General features: G+C 39.3%; 1 protein-coding gene across 4 annotated transcripts in view; it reads left to right on the top strand.

Annotated features, from left to right (window-relative positions):
• The window catches only part of igdcc4 (immunoglobulin superfamily, DCC subclass, member 4), a 63144-nt gene continuing 37678 nt past the window's right edge, over positions 1-25466 (top strand). For 3 of the 4 annotated variants that reach the window (XM_077564684.1, XM_077564687.1, XM_077564683.1), the window contains exon 1: positions 21798-21967. In XM_077564684.1, coding sequence (XP_077420810.1) covers positions 21841-21967 — 127 coding nt within the window. In that variant the 5' untranslated portion in view covers positions 21798-21840. Of the gene's footprint in view, positions 416-21797; positions 21968-25466 lie in introns of those variants that run through there. The other variant, XM_077564685.1, reaches the window with a different exon arrangement.

The following is a 25466-nucleotide window of genomic DNA, read 5'->3' as shown; positions in this document are numbered from 1 at the left end:
GGCACACACACGAGCACCAGCACACACCAGCACCAGCACTCTTCAACGTTGGCTGGTAACATGGCGTTGACTCGCCGAGGGACACGACGGCTCTTCCACCCGCGCTGATGTTACTGTTGTTGTTGGGACTACTAGAAAAAGCGTGGGAGCGGGGTGCCGGGTTGGGGAGGGGGGGCTTTAGCGTGGGGTGAGTCCCTCTTAAAAATAAAACGCGCAGACAATAGCTGACTGACCACCCGCGGGCAAAAAGAAAATGCATCGCATGTGGCTGTGACGGCGTGTAGACACGGACGAGGAGACCCACGCTACCCCACTGGTGGACCCCCCCTCCCCACCCAAAGGCTGTACATGGCGGTGGAGAGCACCCCTTGGCTCATTTGTGTGCTTTTGCTCTTTTGCGCTCCATCCAAGCAAGGTAAATATAACATTTCCATCCATGCTTTTACTATTGCGATTTGTCTTTTTAAGTGCGAGTGCATGGGGGGGGGGGGGGGGTGTTCTCAAGTGCACCTTGCACCGTGCAGGACAATATACGCTCACGACTGGACACGACTCTCAATACTCTTAGTGCTGTTCGGTGTTTATTGTGTGTTCACTGCAAGAGTTGCCTGCAAAAAGAGCAGCGAGTGAGCTTCCAAAGTTAGATTTGGCCAAGTTTGACATTCATTGTGTTCAATGGGTTCACTTACTAAAGCGACACAATCGCGTGCCATATATTAGATTTGACAAGTTCTGTTCTTAGTTTGTTTATTGGCGTGTGTGTGTGTGTGTGTGTGTGTGTGTGTGTGTGTGTGTGTGTGTGTGTGTGTGGGGGGGGGGGTGATAATGTCATTATACAAGTACGGTAGCTATTGAGCTGCGCCAAGGTAGAGGTGACTAAAAAAAAACAACAAAACACTAATTCAACTCCGGTGGGCTACTTTAGTAAAAGTAAAAAAGAAAAAGAAAAAAAAGGACATACAATTCTGACTTTAAAGTCTCAGAATTGTCACTTTAAAGTCAGAATTCTTACTTTAATGTCAGAATTCTGAGAATACGTACAGAATTCTGCCTTATTTAGTGCTACTATTATTCTCACTTTAAAGTGAGAATTCTGATAATAAAGTGAGAATCCTGCCAAACTTTTTTTTCTCTCTTTACTGACCCTAATCCTCTTCCTTACATTTTACTGTCAATACTTTTTTTTTTAAATGTATCAATAAACTATCTTATTTGTTTGGGTAAGAGATCACTCAATCAATCTGATTTCTCTAACTTCCTGTCCTTACCCAAAATCCACTTAAGTTTGTTACTTTGTTGTTGTTGTGACGTAGATGTAACACAAATCGTGCTGGCAGCTTGAAACGACAATTTCAGTGTTCGTTTTTTGTTGTCCTTACCTCCGAATTTTGAATAGATGTCGGAAATATTGGAAATCTCCATCGCAGCTATTGCCTCATGAGCAATGCAAATGATTTGATTTAGTCCATGCTTTCAATTGCCAATTTTCTCTTTCCACTTTTCTTTAAACAGCAAACTTGGAATAAATGCAGCACTTTCACGCAATCTGGGTTCCCACAGCTGTCACAGCAAGCATCAGTGGAAGTTGGTAATTGCACTTCCAGCAGTGAACTCAGTGACCCAGTAAAAGGCTGTCTGTGTATCGTTGGCATGGAGACAAGTCCTGGTGTACATGTGATGACCCGAGTGAAACGCGTAGTGAAGGAAAATACTTTTTAATTCGGGGAAAGGGTGGCGGGGCGCCCACCTCGGGCACTGCCAATCTTACTACTACCACACCCGATCTCGTCAGACCACAGAAAGGGTCATAGATAAGATGCAGCCTGGGTCCTACAAATGGTGCATTCTACAGCCCTACAGGGTACGTTAGTGTAAATTTCACCTTTAGGGACTGAAATTAACTCCTGTTGTTTCCTTTATGTGGAGATGCATTGTTGAATAAGTTGTTCAATTTTGAGTGTTTTTTTTTAAGAAAAGTTCCACACGTCACTGATGAAGGGTTTGTCCGGTCAGAGAAAAAACGTGTAGCAAGTTGCAACTGTGTTTGATCGAATGATTATTTTAACTCATTCACTCGCCGCCATTTTCACTGAAGCAATCCCCTTCGCTCCCGGCTGTTTTACTGGAGTTTGACTGATTTTGCAAGGCCCACAGAATATTGTGTTCTGTTGCTATAAAAAAATGGAACCTGGAAGAAAGATTAAAGTCTATTTTACTAGTTTTGCAGCAATTAGCATTAGAATATAACTAAGTTTCATCGTTAGTCACAAATCTGTTTAGAACTGTGGGGAAATCAGCTTGTTTGCAACATGGCCATGGTTGATCTCTTATACTCTGCTGCCACCTGCTGGCCGTTTTTTTGTAACAACTACCATTGCTTTAAGCGACCTCTCAGCTGTATGCTCTAGCATAAAAAACATAAAACATGTATAAAAAAAGTTTTTGTGACCATGGCAATATTTAAAATAGAACGTTTTAATATATTTTTGGGAGCAAATTAGTTAATAATCGATTAATGTGTAATTTTTTTTTGTCGATGAATGGGATAAAATAATCTCTGTATTCAAAAAAAGGACATTATTTCAAATTAATAGTACAAAGAAAATAAATTCACAATGATTCAGTTAATGGTTTGGTCGGTAACATGTCGGAAAATAGAAAAAAACTGTTGATAATTTTTTCCAAAGTAAAAGCAAAATTTGCGATCATGGAGGATAACAGAAATCAGAATTTTTGCTGTTATTTACTGAACGTGGAGAATTTCTAAATAAAATGGTATCTAAAGGATTTATCAATGATCAAAAATAATTATTGACTAATTTCATCGATTTAATTTCGATTTAACACGGAATTTCCTCCAGTGATCAATTATACAGTCCAGCATTGGTCGGCAACCTTTACAAAACTGGGAGCTACTTCTTGGGTGCTGATGGGCTCTTTCGGACTAAATAACACATTTGCTCAAATTGCCATTAATTACAGTGTTGTGTTGCGAATGTCACATGACCAAACTCAGAAAACAGGTGAGTCGTGATTGGTCGCTACCTGATCCCTGAACAACTGCTTTCATTCGACAGCAGGTGGCAAAACGGTCACCGGATTTTGCTTTTTCACAATACTTTGTTTAGTCTTTACACTAGTGGGGTGAATATGTCAAAAAAAAATTGGGGATTGACTTTCATTTTAAAGCACAAAACAGAAAGTCAATCCTTGATGCTAGCAGAAATGAGGCCTAGTGACCTGCTATGATGACGGTTGACACAACAGCCGTCTTCCTTAATGAGTACTCTAGTCGTGCGTGGAGGTGGTCCCGTCCTTCTCTCTCCCGCTCAAGGACTTTGCCAAAGACCTTGTTGTTCTCGCCTCTGAGCACATTTGTTGGCCCAACGTGACAAGGTTGCTTTCATGAGTGCCACGCCTGATTGAAGTGATGCAGTCAATCATGATATCGATGCAAACTAGTTTTACTGCGAAGTCTTATCAGAAAGCAATTTTTTGGGGTCAACATGGAGAATTTCATTAATGGGGCCTTCAGGTTTACAGTATGTTGTGTAATTGCGTAATGGATTTCATGAGTCCGATACGTTTCCTAGACCTGTCATGATAATTACAATTTCAACTTATAGTTTGACGGTCACAATAGTTTTTCCAAACGCGACAAATTATGATTTGCATGCATGTTTGTCATCCACATTTTTTGAAAATATTGAGTATTTTGAATCGAAATTGGCCGACTCATTTAATCCACAGCTTGAATCAGCGGTTCAAGTGAAAAAACAAATAAAAGTGGATTCAAAGGCCAACCTTGAGGAGTTTGAAATCTCAAATGAAGACAAAACAGACCCATTTTCTCTAATACAGACCACAAGTAGGACCGTTCCAAATGCTCAAAACCTTCAAACGCTTTCATTGCGTTCAAAGACAACACTGCTCCTAGAATGCTAAAAATAAACATGGAAAAAAGTCATTATGATTTGGTAAGGTTAGCAATATCTACAGTATATACAACAGACATATTGAAAAGGATGAATTCATACAGAATGTCTTTTTTTCCTTCCCATACCCACTGAACAGCATTCATCACGACAAAGTAAAAATATATCTGAGTTTAATTGGCAAAATCTGCCAATTATTATTCTAAAAAGGCCTAATATCATCTAGCCGATTATTTAGCCCTTGCGCTAACCTCGAATCCGCTTTGCTGACCCCTTTTGAAATATTTACCGGTAATATCAAGTTGACCAAGGAAATGTATTGTTGTTAAATGCCCGTCCACTGCTTACATACCAACAACAGCGGCTCATGAAGATTGAATGGAGTGAGGTTCCCTAGGTTCTAAAAAGTTAGCGCATCAATTTGTATGTTCTTGTACGACCCAGTTAGAAAGCCTAAACATCGCACTAGAAATGATCCTAAAACCAATCTGTCAGTTGAGGTGAAGGAGAAGACTAGTGGACGAATATGCACTGAATATCCGGCCACCGGAATTTGTTTGCCATTTTCGGTATTTGGCCGAAATAAAATGAAAGCCGAATGAATATGGTCGAAATAGGTTGTGGTGATGCAAGCAAAAAAAAAAAAAAAAAAACGCTGCAAAAAAAAACGCAGGGTGAGTGTCCGCCTTTTCTTCTCGCTGGCTTTTCACCGTGTGAGTTTGCACCGATGAGCCACTCTTTTTTTCCTGCGGCGCCTTTCCTTTTTAATTTTTTTTTTATAAGAGCCCCTCGTAGGCTTCACCGACATCCCGGTGGCCGTGCTAAATACAGGGATGTGATTTTTCCGCTAATTCGCGGAATTCCGCTTTTTTTATCTCCCCCCGCAAAAAAAAAATCTGATTTTTTTTTTTTTTTTTTTAGTAGTTCATTGTGTATGCACATGACTCCGACAGATAACATCTTCTGCTATAACAAAGACATTTGTGGTATGCTCTAATATGAGTTACTTTTCATTTGGTCATGATACAATTATTTGTTCATGAAATTTGAACTCTTCAACGTTATTTATGTGTTAACTTAGTAATCACATTAGTTAGATATGATGATATTCTCAGTGATAGTTTTTAAAAGCAAAGGCAGTCCAATGTTTTTGAATGTGACTGATTTTGAGTTGACTAAAACTAGGGATAGTTCAATATACATTGAAAATTTATGCTGTTGTTTTGTCTATTTCTTTGTCATGTGAGTGCATTGAAAGTACTTAAAAACACGGAAAACCCATGAGCTGGACCTAGCTGGGTGCCAGCGGCCCCCAGACCCCCGGCTAAATTTTCAGATAATTTCACTTTGGTCAAATCACATCCCTGTAAATACTTTAGCTAATGCTAGCACTATTGCTATCAACAGTTTCAAACACAAAAACACTTACCGCTATCTCCGGCGGCAAACCTCTACAGGACGCTGCGTGTGACTTGGCAGTCCGTTCCCGAAGCCGATTAGCTGGTGCGAACAAATGTATTTATTCATTTTTAAACGTTGGTGAATATGTGAACGTGCCGATTTTAAGTGTGCCGCACTTTGTACCGCCGCACGCATCCGTCCCCGCCTGTGCGAACTACATTGACTATAAGGTGCAAATCGCACCGCCAGAAAATGCTCAACCCTCGTTTGGTGTTTAATGTACCACATTTTAATTTATATTGTGCTTTGTTAAAATGCCAGCGCTAAATAAATATTTTATAATATTATAATTTTAATAAATTATAATAAATGCAATGATAGTAAAAATTGTCATACCGGTATATTTTTTGGGGGGGGCATTTTTCATTTTTGGTTTCGGCCAATCATTTTCATTTCCGTGCATCCCGAGAGAAGACTAAACAGGCCTGACGCGGCTCTTTTGAAGTTATGTCCGTCCTTTCAGGATGTATGCGGAGGCATTGATGCGGTGCTTTAAAAAGGTAAATATTGCAGCAGAATGTTTTTGAACATCATAGAGGATACTTCTGTAGAATTTGAACTACACGGATCCGCACAGCATATGAAGTGTTGCCTCCATGATTGAAAATACTTTTATTGTCCATATTTCTTCACTGTCCAGATCAAATGAGCGGATCATACTTTTGTTCTCCTGTGCGCCTTTTGTGGCGTTGAGAACCGGGTGCATGAACGAGTCGGAGGCGGCGGGGTTTGTGTGGGAACTCATGGTGGGTGATTTTGGGACAGAGATGAATCGGCGGGAGAAGCCGGCGGGGCGAATTAGAGGGCAAGGGCCGCAGCTAGATCCACAAACAAAGAGCTTGTTTTGTCCGTTCTAATGATCACAGGGAAATATGTCAACTTCATTTAACACGTTATGAGCACATGAAAGGGAGGAAAGCGCCCCCTCTGCCTTTGTTTCTACCGCGCCCCGCAAATTCTACAATTTGGAGTTAGACCAACTGTTTCATTAAAGATGCCCCTCCTTCCTCCTAAAACAGTTTCTACTACTGTACGTCTGTGACCAGCATTAATCCAAACTAACCCAAGCAAAGCAGAAGCCAGAATGCGGAAAAAAAGTGAGTGCCCATGAAGACAACAAAAACATTTTCACTCATAGAAGCAGTACTTCACGCACTACAATGGGCCGACGTGGCACATGGACGCATGACCAGACCACAAACATTCCCCACCGCCACCACGTTCGCAACGCTGGATATTAACTTCAACCTGTGCGTCCAACAAAACTCAGTGCAGCTCTGCTTACCCTTTGGCTTTGATGTGATCAAGTGAGTTTTCTCGTCAGTTTTTATTTCGGTATTGCGATGTCCATACAGATGAAATAAGTTCAATAGTCGTTTGAGAATTGTAGTTTACTTTATAGTGACGTTTTTTTTTTTTTTTTTAATTTTTTTATGTTGCACTTGACAAATACTTCATATATTTGGGAAAAACTAAAAACTAAATATTTTCGAAAAAATTTAAAACTAGCAAACCACCTATAAAAGCAACTTCAAACTAACTGAAATGTATCAACAAGAGAAAGTGAAATAAACTTGACAAATACTTCATATATTTGGGGAATGCGAAAACTAAAAACTAAAAACATTTACAAAAATGAAAAACTAACAAACCTCCTATAAAAGCAAATTAAAACTAACTGATACTTATTCATCAACAAGTCAAAGTGAAATAAAAATTAACTATAATGAACAATCCAACACTATTAGAACATAATAATTTTGCACAACAAACAAGCTTCATTTGGATTTTACTTTGTTGATCATCAGAGTCAGACATTGTTGGTCGCGATGTTAGCTTCTTATGCTAACTGCTGAGTGGCTAGCGGCTACATGCTTGGCACGTATGAACAAAAGGCAGCGTTTTATATGTTTAATTGTTTAACACATAGTGATTATATTGTGCGACAGTTGATGTTATACATGAGGTCGCAAGCATTACGCCTCCACAATCATTACATTTAGGAGTGTTTTATTGTTTACCTTCAAGTTTATTGGGGTACTCATTAGACTTTCCCATGGTAAAGACTTGAAATTTACATGAATACAACAAAAATAAATAAATAAGCATAACTAAAAATGAAAGCATCAGTTCATTGGATACAGTTCTGTATAATCAGTTTTTTTAGACTTTATTTTTTGGGGACATCATTTTAAAATGTTCCTTTAAAAGTTCCGTGAATGGGAAGCTAAAGGTCAAATATAATTTATCTCAATGTTAAACTGTCATCGATTTGTGGTTGACCTTCAAGGTACCAATGTATTGTACTGTATGTGCATGGAGTCCATCCAGCACAGTTGTTAATAGAAACCTGACTCATTTTATCCAATAAGTGAAACTGCAGCACAGCAACAGTTGTGCCGCGCTGTCATGTTCCAAAAGAAATATAATTTCCCGGTAGTGTTAATAGCACTTTAATCCACAATTTCAGCGTGAAAGTTCACATCTCATTAAACAGCTCCGGAGTCATCATCTTTCTTTCTTTTCTTTTTTTCCTTCTTTTTTCAAGGGCTGATTAAGACGACTGGATTTTTTTCCATCGTGTTCAGCATAACTCGCGCACATAAATTAACATTGCTCCCGCTGTTGGTCACCGAGCGTAGATACGATGTCCTGATTTAACGGGTACTTTACATTCCTCCCGTGTCAGCAATTTGCTACCGTCCTCTCACTCAAACGATTATCATGCATGTTTGGCAGATTCCCTTAGTGATGTTGTCAATCGAAATTTAAAACTGTTTCAGTCTGGCATAAAGTACGCATGTATTATTTTAAAGTTTTTTTGGGGCGTTTTGCCTCCCCATTATAAAGTGTATGAAAACATCCGACTCGGAGCTGGTCGCACCAAAAAGGAGTTCGAAACTTTTGAAAAAAGATGAACTCCTCTCAAACAAGCAATTATTTGATATATTGATTGAATGTCGATGGAGGAATTTTATGTCAAATTCAAATGTTCATCTCTAATAATAATTTAGAGTGTTGTGCTGTATGGCGAAGCATCAAACTTCACCAGCAATGTATGCAACTTAAATTTTTGCGTCACCCATCACTCTAATTTACGTGCTTAAAATTTGGTAGTAACTGGAAAAAGTAAATCTTAGAGAAGTTCATGTTTAAAGACCAAAAGACATGACTAAAATGACAAGAAGCGAAAATGAACAAAAAAAAAACTGTAAACATGGTAGACATTTTCTCTTTTTTGTAGATCTACTTATGGTTGACGTCTTTAAAAATCAGGGCTGAGTTTAAAAAAGGCAATTAATTGATATCATATAATATATATTGATGTTCTCTTTCATTGCCCGATATCGATTCATAAAGCAATTATTTTAATGTCTTTTTCTCCTAAATTAATGAGAAAATAGAATTTGAAAGGCCAACATGTTTGTTTTTGTATCTCGCTGTTTTTTTTTTTTTTAATTTGCTATTCACAGGAACTTCAAAGTATTTTCTTACATTTATGAAAGACCTGACTTTTTCATTTTAAACCGATTCAAAATCTTTTTTATTATTATTATTTGTTATTTCAATTATGAAAATAGTATTTTCATCTCATCCTTGCTGATGTCAATGTTTGTGTAACATTTTAGTGATTGTATCACGTGTTTCATTAATAAAAAGAAATGAAATGTTTTAGAGTTTTTATCTAAATCAAATCGAGTCAAGAAATTAGCATTGATACCCAGTTCTAGTAAAACACCGGGGACTGAATCTATGAAAGGTTCAAGGGGATGTCTTTGAAGGCTTCCTGGAAATAACCAAAATAGCCCAAAAACGCAACTTTAAACTAAAAATGTAGATTTTTTTTTGTGTTTTTTCAGGTCTGGTTTTATGAGACTTTTTTTTGCGGGTTTACTCATGATAGATAACGGACGTCACCAGCGGTTGAATTTTCAAAACTTTCTGAGGGGTACGCCTTTAAAGGACTCCTGGAAATGGCCAAAATGACCCTCAAACGGCAGCTATTCATGATCCCGTGATGCTTCGTGAAACACACCTTGAGAATGTTGTGCTTCTAAGCAGGTGGAAAATCTCAGCATTTTTACAAATTTGTTTGGAAATGTAATATTGTTGTTAAAGGCAGACTTTCCATGGTGCTGAATAGTACAAACGCCGTCAGTCCTGCAGAAGACAAAGACTGTTTAAGTATGGTCGACGCAAACTATGTGTCATGTGCCACATACAGATGTTCAAAATTGCACAGACGGTAATCAGAATCAACTTATCTTTTTTTCCTTTTTTTTTCTTCCCTCCCCTACTGAGTATCATAAATAAAAATGCAATCAAGAAAGAAGAGGTATTATCAAACCAGGACAGCCATCCTGCTGTCAACAACATGCTGAGAATCCATTTCAGCGCCTGATGAATCTCCCGTCCCCGGCAGAGTTTGACGAGAGCGCCGTAAGACGCAAGGCCGGGGTGACGTGGCCGATGTGTCGACGGCAGAGGGTATCCGTAGGCTGGCTTGTTTGACCCCGCGACCCCTGCTCACTATCTACACAGAATAGACAGATACTGCACCACACAGGTTTATTATGTGCCTACTTTATGGCTGCTATTCTAAGGCCAAATAAATCAGCATTATGATTTTTTTTTCACCAGACTGTGAATCCTGGTTAAATTTACATATGGAAGGGTTTTATATGTTAGACCCACAAAAAAATGAGCCAAAGCACACATTTCAAAAAGATACTGGAAATCTGACATTTTGGTTTGAAGCGGCTCTTTTAGGGACATTTTTGGCCATTTCCAAATCCTTCAAAACAACCCATAGAACATTCGGAAAATTCAGCCCTCAGAGTCAGCTTTATGTAGCAACGTGAAATTTGGTAGGCAATCTAGCATATCTCATCTTCTTTTATCATATTAACCCTTGTGGATCCTAAGGTCCATTCCTAGGGTGAGAACCAAAAGACACGGTGAGGCTGCATTCAGCCATTATGCTCCATGCTAGCATGTCAAAACCGTTAAGAGTCAGTTTCATGTAGCAATGTGAAATTTGGTAAGCAATCTAGCATAAATTACCTTATTTTATTATATCAACCCTTATGGATTCTAAGGTCCATTCCAAGGGTGAGAACCAAACACACACAGTGAGGCTGCATTCAGCCATTATGCTCCATGCTAGCATGTCAGTCTTAGCTTAACAATTAGCATTAGGTCCATGGAATAGCCTGCCCAGAGGACATCAAGTCCGTAGAGATTGTTGACATTTTTAAGAGGAGGCTAACAGCGCAGTTTGATTCTCTAAATCTTATTTTTGATGGTATTGGAGAATCTTTGAGTGACTGAATGATTGTTCCGATTGTTTTTATGTCATTGTTGTGCGGAATCAGATTCATCTGTCTCGACTAAGTTGAAACACGTAAGGAATTTGTCTCCGGTATAGTGTGAGCCACTGCAAAAGACGCAACAATAAAACCAGTAGTGTGGAATATTAATCAACAACAGTTATACAATTATGTAGCGAGTTAAAGCTACATTAATCAAAATTGCAGTACGGTCACACAGTTATGTGCAAAATAGGCAAACCTTCTCTATGGAATTGTGAGTCAACTGTTTAGGAAGTTAATGGCAAGAGGGAAGAAGCTATTTGAAATGTCAGCTAGTTTCTGTGTGCACAGTTTAATAGCACCTACCTGATATACCTGATATGAGGGAAGGATCTGAAAGAGGTGGTGACCAGGATGTGGAGGGTAGTCGACGTCATGTTGCCCTTTTACGCCAGCAAAGTATTTGATTGAATGAACTGCTGTCTTTTGATTTAATTGCCTCGAGGCACGAATGAGCAATAATCTATTATACACTAGTGACAGAATTCAATCGATCAACCATTAGATGAATTGATTATGTCCATGTTAGTCGCTGATGGTGTAGCAGTTCATTCACCTTACTTTTGTCACTCTGTGACAGTGTAAATGCAAGAGACTGAGAATACTTGAAACAATAATTTAAACCATAATGGGACAAGTGGATACGAAGAGTGCTGTAATTCTTTATCTTTTATGTGTTTTGACCGCAGAAGGTTAGATACCTTTGATTAAAACACTTCAATTTATGGGAGAAAAAGCATAATTTGAAAACTGTAGTAATTTTCCTTAATACATGTGTCAAGGTTGTGGTCCATCCTCTCCACATCACTGCGCACTTAATGTGCTAACCCCCCCCCCCTTCCTCCCCCGTGCTTTCAAAGTACCTCTGCTTCGCAAAGAAGAATCACGCTATTATACATCGTTGATGTTTATCTATTAAAAAAATAAAAATAAAACAAAAGAAAATTATTATTAGTTATTCCTCCCAATGGTCCACAAGGTCAAGTCCGGCAGTTTGTTCGTACAAAGTTTGGAGGGAAAATTAGCATACGGGATTCCTGCGGCTTAAGCGACCCTGCGCAATGTGAAGCGCGGTGGTGGGAGGGAAAGAGGGCAGCGGACTGAGTCAACCATTCATTCTGTTTTCTGGGGGCAAGGTCCACTTTCTTGCTTAAATATCATAGAGGATGAAGACACAGGATATTTTCATTATGCAAAATGCATAAAAACCACATGACCATTACACTTTAATTTAATTCATTCATTTCATTGGCTTTATTTCTTTTTTTTTTAATTAATTAAATTTATTCACTGTTAAAATGTATTTATTTATTTTGCCCCTAATTTGTGCATAAATGTTTTTAAAATGCGCATTCATTCATTAATTTAATGCCATAATTTGTTACTGTCTATGTTAACTTTTATGACATACCTAAGTAAAATATTACTTCCGTACATTAAAATTCATAGAGCTCAATTTCATAGTACTCAGCAAGGTAGAGTCCATTCCTCCTGAAATTTAAATATGAGCATGTTGGACAGCCCTGCCTGAGGAATAGTCCTATAGTGGCAAATTAGGTATGTTTGTGCGTGCGTGCGTGTATTTACAACAGAGCGTGTGCCTGCATTCTTTTGTGTAACTGAGCGGGTATCAGCTGTGATTTGTCAGTGCATCTTGAATCCATCCCTTGAGAGTCCATTCTAAATTAGAGTGTATATTATTTAAAGGTGCCTCCAGCCAACTTTCATTTGGATGCGCTCGTGTGGTGAATATGTTGATTTTTGTAACCGTTATTTATTTGTTCATTTATTTTAGATATAACAGTCCTCTGTGTGCATATTTTTAGCCCATCATGGAATTAGTCTTACATCTATTTTCTATTAGCACATAATTTAAATGACTTTATTATACAGTACATTTCTCTAAATTGCAAGGTGATGTGATGCTTATTCCCCCCCGCCAGTCCAAAACATGCTTTTTCTGTAGCTTAAGTGGATACCTGGTGGGATGCAATTTGTTTGTTGTGTTTATAGGACACACAGTAATTTTCCTCAACAAATTGTCAAAGAAAATTGACAATTTGACAAAAGGAATGATGGAAGGCAGTTGAATAAAACCATACAGTCATTTTGTATCATTACTATATAGTGGAACCTCCTCTTTTGGGAGGACAGACCATTTTCTTACGTCGTGTTCGGGCGTCCGGGGGTTTTATAAATACATCAAAATGTCCGGTTGGCATTGCGTGACTAATAGGAAGTGAAGGCTGGTACCACAATTTCAATTGTCCTCTTTTTTGAGGGGGAAATGGGAATATGGCCACCCCAAGTTAAATAGATAGCTGTTAGCTATATAGATAGCTGCTAGCTTAATTGCTTGCTAACAAGCTAGTAGATAGATAGATAGATAGATAGATAGATAATCCCATTGAGAAAAGTCAGTATGTGCAAACAGACAATACGTTAGCATCAGCCGTTGTTGTTTGTCTCAGATAATTGGGCAGTCCCAAGTTCCCAACAGTGATCTTAATTTACGACCGAGAGATGCACACACGCTTCATGTTAGCTTTGATTTTTAGCATCAGCATTCCTAGAAGCACAGACAGTCAAATTGCTTTTTTTTTTTCTTGATTGTTTTTGGAGGTCAGCAAGCAATACTTTGAAAGGACGTTACCAATACCTGCATGGCATCAGTGATACAGCAATGACTCTTTATAGGCTGGCTTAAAAAAATATTTGAATTGAAAACCTATTTCATTAGCTTAGTTGGTTACAAAGCCTCTAATTAATTAGATTTTTTTTTCCGCAAAGGAGTCATAAGAAATATGTTCTGGTTGTTCATACTTGGAAGTTGTCTGCCATTTACAGCGCATATTTCTCTCCCAAAATTTGGGTTAGTTTCGAAATTTTATGAGCTCAGGGACATTCAACTTCATAAGGTTCCACTGTAACCTTCACCCCCTAAATGTGCGCTGTACCATTTTAAAAAGGTAATATTAAAGCTTTTTCTACATCATGCATGCTCCACCAATGCCCAGATGAGTACGAAGAGCCCTGACTGTTTTACTCTGACTGCACCAATCAGCTTTTATCTTCCCTTTATAGTAGAGTGTGTGAACCCGCATACTCCACAGTTTCTTTGGGGAGGGGAGGGGCGGAGTTTTGCTTACTTCATTTACTCTAATTTATGGAGTCCCCATTAATTGATGATTTTTTTCCCGTTTTCTACTTGATTACCTTGTATGTTAGTTTTTTAACTTATAAGCCATATGCAACATTGCTTTATGGTTGAAAATTAATAGTTGGTTCATAGTTAAGAATATATACTTTGAATTATACTCCGCTGTCTGCAGTCAGAGTGAAATTGCAAATGATGATCTATTCTCAATTGCCATACCTATATAGATAATGGTTTAATAATTAAATAGCTTTCAATCCATGTGGTTCTTACTCACATCCTTATTTTAAAGCCTGACTATCATTTCACTGACGTGGTGGTCATACTTAGTTGAGCTGAGGTCGCCTTTTACCTGCTTCTCATAGAGTTTGAGTGAGGTCATACTGCACAAATGCCTCCCCGCTGCTGTGATCCGCCTCACATGGCAGCTTGGAGACGTTTCATTTTTCTGATCTTGTCTCCCGTGGTCTCACAGATCTCATATCTTTACTTCAGTTGGGGTTATTCAATAGATAGCGGGAAGCAAAATGCTCAACGTGTTTTGGAGAAATGTTCACTTTATATCCGAGTATTAACGTGGTGTAATTTGGGGAATTGATGTTGGATTTATATTACTGTGGTACTGTCAAGTTGTACAAATCTATCAGCCACCTATTTTCTTTTACGCTTGTTCTCGTTATGGTCGTGGGTTAACTGGAGCCAATCCTAGGCGACTTAGTCATAGTCTATTGATGACAAAATGTAAGTTTGGAATGATCTGGGGCCAGCGACACCTTCCCGAATGCATCTCGTTTTTGCTCACAGTTTAAAGCCAGTTGCTAACCAAAACAGCAGCACCTGCCGAAGAAAGAACATGTGAAAAACACTTAAATGGAAAGATTTAAATGGGAGGTTTGCAAACGAGAGGAAAATTTCTTGGAAATCGAGGATTAGATGGCTAATTTAAAAAATATTCCAAATTGGAAACTTTTCGTGGGAATTGTGACAATTTATGTAAATTAAGTCAGTTGCTAACCAAAACAGCAGCACCTGCCAAAGAAAGAACATGTGAAAAACACTTAAATGGAAAGATTTAAATGGGAGAGTTGCAAACCAGAGGAAAATTTCTTGGAAATCGAGGATTAGATGGCTAATTTTAGAAATATTCCAAATTGGAAACTTTTCATGGGAATTGTGATAATTTATGTAAATGAAGTCAGTTGCTAACCAAAACAGCAGCACCTGCCAAAGAAAGAACATGTGAAAAACACTTAAATGGAAAGATTTAAATGGGAGAGTTGCAAACCAGAGGAAAATTTCTTGGAAATCGAGGATTAGATGGCTAATTTTAGAAATATTCCAAATTGGAAACTTTTCATGGGAATTGTGATAATTTATGGAAATGAAGTCAGTTGCTAACCAAAACAGCAGCACATGCCAAAGAAAGAACATGTGAAAAACACTTAAATGGAAAGATTTAAATGGGAGCGTTGCAAACGAGAGGCCAATTTCTTGGAAATCGAGGATTAACGGCAAATTTAAAAAATATTCCAAATTGGAAACTTTTCGTGGGAATTGTGACAATTTATGTAAATGAAGTCAATTGCTAACCAAAACAGCAGCACCTGCCAAAGTGAGAACATGTGAAAAACACTTAAATGGAAAGATTTAAATGGGAGAGTTGCAAACGAGAAGACAATTTCTTGGAAATCGAGGATTAATGGCAAATTTAAAAAATATTCCAAATTGGAAACTTTTCGTGGGAATTGTGACAATTTACAGTATGTAAATGAAGTCAGTTGCTAACCAAAACAGCAGCACCTGCCAAAGAAAGAAAATGTAAAAACAGCCTTTAGTAATTTACAGTACTGATTCTCTCATAACGTTTGCTTCACAAGATAATTGTTCTCTTTGATGAGAAGTTGAGATATTGGTATTTCGAGCTTTGTCCTTAAAGATTGGATTACTACACGATTGGATATTGACCGAATATCCTGAGAGGGGCTCCAGCAATATATTGAGCAAAGACTCACATAACACCTGCCTCAGTTTGAACCCTGTTAATAAAGTCGTTCTCATTCTAAACTCAAACTTGAACTCAAGTCTCCTTGGATTAATTTTTTTAAATGCCAAAGAAAAGCAATATTTGTACGAGTGGAAATCTTTTCATTTGGTATTTGACTGTCCATGCCTGGAAAAAAAAAAAAGTTAATTCTCCTCAATATGCTCTTACATACAAAGACGATTTTGTATTGTAGAGTGAAGTTGTTTACAGCAAGTACCTATCGCTCAGTCGTCATTTTACGAGCTGTCATTGTTGCCTATGACCAAGGGTAAATCACATTTCTTTTTTATATATATTGTATGTACTGTACTTGTATAATTTCGTGACGCTTTTGAATCAAATGAATCAACAGTGGGTGCAACTTTACATCTTAAACCCGTGACCAAAACTTTATGGTTGAACCAAAATGTCTTTTGACCAACCCATCCTCTCCTAGAAACAAAGTACACTAATATTCGCAGACAATACTCATCGTTATGAAGTATTTTTTTGCGTATCTTTTAAGCAGTGTAAATATACACTATTACACTTAAAAAGAAAGATTTAAATGGGAGAGTTGCAAACGAGAGGACAATTTCTTGGAAATCGAGGATTAGATGGCTAATTTTAGAAATATTCCAAATTGGAAACTTTCCATGGGAATTGTGAGAATTTAAAAAAGTATCATGTTCCATTGATTTATATTGAATTTATGTAAATTAAGTCAGTTGCTAACCAAAACAGCAGCACCTGCTGAAAAAAGAACATGTGAAAAACACTCAAAAGGAAAGATTTAAATGGGAGAGTTGCAAACGATAGGAACATTTCTTGGAAATTGAGGATTAATGGCAAATTTAAAAAATATTCCAAATTGGAAACTTTCCATGGGAATTGTGAGAATTTATGTAAATAAGGTCAGTTGCTAACCAAAACAGCAGCACCTGCCGAAGAAAGAAAATGTGAAAAACACTTAAAAGGAAAGATTTAAATGGGAGAGTTGCAAACGATAGGAACATTTCTTGGAAATCGAGGATTAATGGCAAATTTTAGAAATATTCCAAATTGGAAACTTTCCATGGGAATTGTGAGAATTTATGGAAAAGAATGGGAATTTTTTGGAATTAACTGTCAATTGAGGGTAATTTAATAGAAAAGTATCATATTCCAGAATAAATATAAACATTTTGTTTTGTCCTAAACAGATGCGCAAGCGATGGCCAATAAAATAAAAACAACAACAAAAACTGTTGGAGAAGTCGTCATTGTATAATCATGAAATCCATTTCCCCCAAACTATAGCCATATTTAAGTTCCCTAAGCACCAACCTTGAATTTTGGAAATTTCTGGTTCATTTATTTACTCCCATGAATTTCTTCTTCTTCTTCCTTTGGAAGGTTTGTAAATTTCCAGAATTTTGCGACTTTAATTTCAATTGTCCAGCCAGATCTTACAAAGCAAACAATCAAGACTCTTAACTGGCCCAAGGTAGGATCTCGTGCTGTCAGCCTGTCACTATCAAATATTTTTAGAATCGAGTAATCTATCGATTATTCAATCGACTACTCGACTAACCAGATTCATTTTAATTTTGCATTAAAGTATATTACGAAAGCATTTTTTCCCTGATTACTTTTTACTAACCAGCGATTGGTGTTTATTTTGTACTTTGTATTCGTATAGTGATTTAAAAAGGTGGTTGTGGTAGGGGGGGGTTATCAGTTCAGTCATTGTTTTCCAAAGTAAAAACGTTACAAAAGTTTTCTTTCGTAGAGGACAACTGGAATCAGTGAACAATGATTGTTGATATGCTGAAATCAGAAGATTTGGACAGTTTTAAATTTAAAAAAATGGGTCCGAACAATTATTCGATTTTTAAAAAACTTGTCGATTTATTATTTTTTTTAATCGATTACTTGTCAATTAATCGATTTGTTTTGATAGCTCTAGTAGGATCATCTTTGTCTTTGTGCCACTGTACCTATACTGTATGTTTCCAACTGAAGAATTCCTCAAAAAATGTCAGCGATACCGCGTGAATAGCATTAGCTGCCGCCTCAAGTACACTGAAACCTAAAAATATACGACACCTATGCATTTTTACCCTACATGTCAAATGATACAGCAGCCTCTTCCTTGCTCTTCCTTCCTATCTCGCCTCTCTCTTACAAGGTTTCACCGAGCAGACAATCGAATTGCTCACGCGGTGCTCGAACCGTATGCGCTCGCCATTGACTACCCTGACATTCACACACCCACATTTAGCTGCAAGGAATGACTTTTTCCTGGGGAGTAAGACACTTAAATGAGCATGGAGAGGGCCCTGATATAAAGTAATGACTTGGGAACGAGTTATTTGTACAGGAGGAGCTCAGCTGGAGGTGGCCACGCGCATGCAGATGCGAGAGCAATAATAGTGCAAATGTTGATCCGTCACTGCTATATGTTCCCTAGCGGCGCATTCGGCACGTCACACCGCAGCCTCATTTATCATTCTGGGCCGAGATGCACCGAGGCATTATTAAGTCCGTGCATGTCACCTCGGTGAGCAGCGACAAGAAGGAGAAGAGGCGGGTTAGTCCTTTTCGAATCTACGCCCATATGTTGTCGCCTATCTTTGCGGCCTCTTATATCCCTTTGGGGCTTTTTAATAAAATAAAGTTAAATGTCAGGTTTGTCGACTGCATATTCATCAGGTTTCATTACCTTTGCTGGATAATCCGGTCTAAATTAGTTTGAGTGTGACTTTTCGATGCTTGTCGTGGCCGTGCGGCGGCCCCATGCTTCTGGGAGGCCCCACATTCAAGAGGGGCCCCGCCTCTCTCTGATTGGCTGACGCCAGGCAGGGATGAATGAGCACTGTACATAGAGCAGGAGGTATGAAGGAGGGCAGCGGTACACCCCCCCCCCATTCCCCCGCACGCTCATTCTTTAGCTTCCCCTCTGTCCACTTATGTTCTGGTTCCCACACACATGCACTCAATGGGGATGCATGAGCCCGCCATAGTTTGATCGCATCAGAATTTGCCCTTCCGCTAGCCATAAGAAGGCCAATTAATTATTCAGCTGACATCAAATACAAGCTGCGTGGTATGACGTGCGTGTAAAATCGGCCTTCCGAGAAGGTTTTATTTGTCGAAGAGTATAGGTGCGTTTCAAAAAAAAAAAAAAAGCTGCGTTTCCATTACCCTCACCTTTGTGCAAAAGGAAAGTTGCGCAAAAGCAAGCTGGTGATGGAAATGGAAAAAACTCTTGCGAAAAGTTTTCATACCAAATCATACCAAAACGAAAAAAATGATATAATAAATGAAAAAATATCCATCCATCCATTTTCTTAACCGCTTAGTCCTCACAAGGGTTGTGGGGGTTTGCTGGAGCCTATCCCGGGCAGTAGGCGGGGTGAACTGTTTGCCAGCCAATCGCAGGGCACACGGAGACAAACATCCACACTCCCAATCGCACCTGGGGACAATTTAGAGCGTTCAATTAATCTGCCATGCATGTCTTTGGAATGTGGGAGGAAACAGGAATGCCCGGAGACGAAAAATATACATAATTAAAAGGAAATATATATAAATAATTAAAAGGAAATGTATATATATATAAAAAATTTATATAAAAAAACATAAAATTAACGCGGGTAGTTTTTGGATCGCAACACCCTCGAGAAATGAGGGAACACCGCATACTTAATTCTATTGTAGTTTGCAGTGTGTAAAGGAATAAAGAGTGACGAACACAGTTTTTCTTTCGACTACCGTCCGTCACCAGCAAGAAACAAAGTTGTTGTTGTTTTTGCACTCACTCACACAATCAGGGTCTCCCGGGCGGGGAAGCGAACCCACGCCAACTTGCATCGGAGGAAAGTGACGGTTTCACTCCGCCACCTGACAAATGACTTTAATGCAGAAATATTTAAACTTGGATATACTTTTACTATTTTCCGTCTCGACACCCTGAGCCACGGCCGCCGAAATGAGCTCTTGTGAAGTCAATAAGTAGATAGTAATCATTTTAATTTTGAAGCTTTGCAGTATGAGTCAGTAGCATCAGCAATGGAATCTAAAACGTGCAAAACAAAAGAACACGAGTGCTCGGTAAAGTTTCTGCCGGTCGGATTGGTCATCTTCGAGATCGTAAGATGTTCTTCGGAGGGAAGATGAGTCGCTGTGAGAAGCGCATTGAAGTTTCGTCATGGGAGGAAATGCAGCTGGAATGTCTGCGCTCCTGATAGGGCAGCTGTTCACATTGTTGAGTGAATCATAGCCTCGCAGCGGCTTCAGGGGAAACATTCAGTCCTCCAGTTGGAGCGTTGCAAATCCAACAAGATCCGACACAAGAGAAAAGATTGGCTGTTTTTATAGACGGACAGTTTGGATTGACATTAGTTAGTGCAAAAGATACATAATTGTCCATCCATCGATTTAAAAAATAAAAATAAAAAATTCTCGGGCTATTCGGTCCCTGTATGACCGATGTCAGAGTTTGGTCCGCATTGCCGGCAGTAAGTCGAATTTGTTTCCTGTGAGGGTTGGACTCCGCCAAGGTTGCCCTTTGTCACCGATTCTGTTCATAACTTTTATGGACAGAATTTCTAGGCGTAGCCGAGGCGTTGAGGGGGTCCGGTTTGGTGGCCTCAGCATCGCATCTCTGCTTTTTGCAGATGATGTGGTGCTGTTGGCTTCTTCAAGCCGTGATCTCCAGCTCTCACTGGAGCGGTTCGCAGCCGAGTGTGAAGCGGTTGGGATGAGGATCATCAGCACCTCAAGCACCTTAAGTATCTTGGGGTCTTGTTTACGAGTGAGGGTAGGTTAGAGCGGGAGATCGACAGGCGGATCGGTGCAGCGTCTGCAGTGATGCGGACGCTGTATCGGTCCGTTGTAGTGAAGAAGGAGCTGAGCCGAAAGGCAAAGCTCTCGATTTACCGGTCGATCTACGTTCCTGCCCTCACCTATGGTCACGAGCTGTGGGTCGAAAGAACAAGATCCCGGATACAAGCGGCCAAAATGAGTTTCCTCTGCAGGGTAGCCGGGCTCTCCCTTAGAGATAGGGTGAGAAGCTCGGTCATCCGGGAGGGACTCAGCGTCGAGCCGCTACTCCTCCGTGTTGAGAGGAACCAGTTGAGGTGGCTCGGGCATCTGGTTCGGATGCCTCCTAGACGCCTCCCTGGGGAGGTGTTCCGGGCATGTCCTACCGGCGGGAGGCCCCGGGGCTGGAGAGACTATGTCTCTCGGCTGTCCTGGGAACGCCTTGGGGTCCCGTCGGAGGAGCTGGCTGAAGTGGCTGGGGAGAGGGAAGTCTGGTCTTCCCTGCTAAAGCTGCTGCCCTCGCGACCCGACCCCCGGATAAGCGGAAGAAGACGGACGGACGGACGGACGATAAAAAATTCTCATCAGGGTTATAGAAGCCTATCCCAACGGGCTTTGGGCAGCAACATTACAAATGTTCTATTTTTTTTTTACACAAAACATTTTTGAATTGTGGCTAAGGATAACATTTTGGTTACACCTGGATAGTTACTTTTTTGATTGAGGAATTTGCGAAATTGCAATGCCTTGCTTTTAATGAGTAATTAGTACAAAGTCATACCCGTGGATGCGATTTAACTTTAAAAAGATACTAAATATGAAATAATCACCAAAATTAGGGTGATCAGACATCCCGGTTAACTGGTCTCAATTCTGAGCCTTATGCTGCATTAGAGCAGAGGTGGGCAATCTCGGTCCTCGAGGGCCGGAGTCCTGCAGGTTTTGTAGGTTTCTCACTTCCAACACAAGCTGATTCCAATCAACAGGATCGTTATCAGGCTTATGCAGAGCTTGCTGATGAGCTGATCATATATCAGCTGTGTTGGAGAAGGGCAACACGCAAAACCTGCAGGACTGCGGCCCTCGATGCCCACCTCTGCATTAGAGGATGGTCGGAAATCTGACTTTTCCGAGTTCAAACCAGGAAGTGTGTATGGGACTGCAAGTGACGTCATCCTACAATGGCGACCCCTTTGGAAACAGACCTTCAATGGTAAACCACAATTTACTCACGCTTTCCTCATTCATAAATATTCAACATAATTTCATGTAACATACATGACAGTATGCTGCTATCTTTCTGCATGAAATCATACGGTGAACTTATAAACTGTGTAGAATGCTTATTAAATAAGACAAAAACAACAAATGATGCTAAATTGCGAGAAGGTACATTTGCTAGAGGTCAAAATGAGTTTTGAGGACCAAAATAAAAAACAACAATTTATCACCATCCGCCATTTTGGTTGTTTACTTTCGCCTCAAACGCTTTCTGGTCAGAACTGGGAAAAAACAACTTGGATATATCCGACTTCCGACTATGCTCGAATGCAGCAGTATGTCACGAGTCCTGTTTTTTTTCTTCTTCACACAGTTGTCTTAACAACTCATACGATAAACAAATTTAAAAGGAATTTAACGGTTATATTCTTTCCTATTTACTTTCACATTTACGATTGTATTCTCATTCTCATCCGCTTCTAATCGCTAACAGGCATGTTTTTGTCATCTGGAAACTAGAACTACTTCCTGCTTCCTTGTCTAAGAACCATGGGAAATGTAGTTCTGCTAGCCTAATGCGATCAGACTCAACACAAGCTGAGTTTCTCTTGCACTATATTTCCAGTGTTACGATGCGGGACAGGCACGAGGTAAACACAAACACTAATCACCAAGTTGACTAGCGATCACGTTTGTTATCTTGACAATGTATTGTATATTTGGTTTTCAGCGATATTGTAGTGTCCCGGTTTTTAACTTTGAAAATCTGGTCACCTAACTAAATGCCGTATGAGCTACTCATCGTTAAGTCACAGTAGTTAGCGTTTAAACCTAAAGAATCACGACTTTACTTTTGATACTTACTATAAAAAGGATTAAAAGAAAAAGATGTTATAGAAGTTAACTTGCTAGTTAGCAAACTGGCAGACCAGATGCCTTAAAGCAAAGCTGTTTAAAGTGCTGACGGTGAATATCTCAAGTGGTCTTGCTTTTCTTTAAAGCACTGCGCACGTTAGGTACGGTCCCACTTTAGAGGCTTGCCGAAACCTGAGCTTTGGTCTCGCCGGGGTCACTGGGGGGTCCACGGGTTGTGTGTTGACACTGAGCCTGACCCGGTGAAATATTCACTTGGCAGCGTCACTCTCAATGAACTACCCCCCCTCCGTCCCCCTCCTCGTGGTTTCTCTCTGGTCTCTGCTTCCTAAAACCTTTTGAAGAACCCAAGTCATACATTAACAGAAAGGGACTAACTATCTCAACTGTGTTAGAAAACTTGGTCAGAAAACTTTATTTAACCTGTGGGGCAATTATAGGGGCACAGTTACATAGACGACATAAGGTTTGTCTTGCTTTGAGCCTTTTTGACTCTTTACAGCCACCATACTTATGGGTTGCTCCCTATAAATTCTGCCTAGCAACAAGTAACTCCCACAACATTGGTAATCATTTCCCTGGTGAGCTTTAATTAATAAATCACCATTTATTTTGTCAATGCAATTTAAATGATTGCGTTTGGGATGAAAATTAAACAAATACAAATAGTATTTTTATTTATATATATTTGGCCTTTACCTAATTGTTTGATTTAGCGATATCTTATTCCTATGCAGTCATTTATAAAGTTGTTGGCACAGCGCCATTAGAATCATTCATTGCATTTTTGCTTAAGTGCAACCTGCCCTTTTTCAGCAATCCCCCTCTTGTCGAGTGTAAAATGGCAAAATGAGTACTTAAGGGACCCCCACCATCCCGCACCCCCGCTCTCTCCTTGAGGGACATTTGGCACTTATCGAGAGGGTATACGTGCACTTTAATGGCTTCGTTAACGAATATACTGCTCGTGTGTGTGTGTGTTGCTTATATTCACACAATCAGGGCATATGATTTTTTTTCTGGATGATACATTTGTGAATATGCAGCATTTGAGCCGCAGGTGGTTTCTAGTAGGGCATGTCAATCACAGTATGCCATCTAGGTTGAACAGTGCCCTTTTTAATGGTCTTATTTAACATGATACACTTATTGTAGGTCAAGAAGTATTTGACAGTTACTTTGTATGATTTTATATTTATATTCCACTCGTATGGATTTGACTAGCAAAACCACATTTTCAGGAAAAGAGACAAACAAGCAAAAAAAGTGGGGAGGTTGCATTAAACTAGCTTTTGGCACGCTCTCTTTCTGTTTCGTCACGTACTGCCAATCTAACATATATAGGCCTTTTGCCAAGTTCTCATTGAGCTGGGTAATGGTTGTTTTAATGACTTAATGAGACCTTATTACTGCATTTGGAATGGGGATGAGGACCCATGGAGTGTTGTACAAGATCGTATGCGCCTCTGAAATCCTCTTTAGATGAGTGCGCTGAGTTGAGTTTGGATGCACGTATTGTGTATGTTGTCTCCATGACGTGATTGTGTGTGTTTGTGTTTCTGTGTGTGAGAGCACCGTGAAGCCTTTCTGCGGATTACCCAGCCTCTTCATCAGTACGTGACGGCAGGGGGTCAGGCCTCATTTAATCAAGGGAAAAATTCCATCTCCCATTAACGTAATTAATCCAACACCAGAGCAAGAGAGAGAGAGATTCAGGACATCAATGTGTGCGTGCGTGTGTGGAGAATGTGTTTGCAAAGTAAATTAGTAGTTTTGTAGAATGCGCTATATATATATATATATTAGGGGTGGGAATCTTTGAATGTCTCACGATTCGATTTGATTCCGATTTTGGGTCTGCGATTTGCTTCAGAATCGATTTTCGATTAAGAACGATTTTTGATTCTAAATGATTTGATTGACAATGATTTTTGCTTCAATCTATAGATGTGCAAGGAATTGTAATGGTCTACTCTAGTCTGACTCGCTAATGCTAATTAGCGCGCTACTCGCGGCACTTTTATCACTCAAAAGAACGGCTCCACACTGCAAAAAAACAACTTTTATTGGAATAACTTGATCGTGTTTTTTTCCTTCTACTCTCTAATGTGGCTACAACTTAACAGTGTATTAGACTGCGTGGAACCGCACTGCCCCTAAGTGGCCAAATTGGGTACAACATGAACAGCGCTCCAAATAAAGGCACACACAAACAAAGGGAAGACAGCATAAAATAATTTAAATAAAATCGATTTTTGGACATTTAAAATCAATTCTGAATCGTACTAAATGAGAATCCCGATTCTTATGAGAATCAATTTTTTTGGCACACCCCTTATATATATATATATATATATATATATATATATATGCACACACACAAGTCATAACTCACAATATGATATTGTGATAATATATTGATACAAGATAGTATGGCACGATAGTTGTGTAACTGAAGAACTCAAAACAAACTCTAAATTTTCCTCACTAAATGTGCAAATAAATCATGGAATGGTCATTTAAATACAAAATGACACTATTCCCTAAAAACATTCTGATGAAAGACCAAATGCTGATTCAAATCGGTTTTCGTTACACTTTCAATCTTTCTTGAAACT

The sequence above is a fragment of the Vanacampus margaritifer genome, chromosome 4, assembly GCF_051991255.1.
Source record: "Vanacampus margaritifer isolate UIUO_Vmar chromosome 4, RoL_Vmar_1.0, whole genome shotgun sequence".
Taxonomy (NCBI): Eukaryota; Metazoa; Chordata; class Actinopteri; order Syngnathiformes; family Syngnathidae; genus Vanacampus; species Vanacampus margaritifer.
The sequence above is the reverse complement of the archived record's forward strand: the minus strand, read 5'-3'. Positions and strand labels throughout refer to the sequence as shown.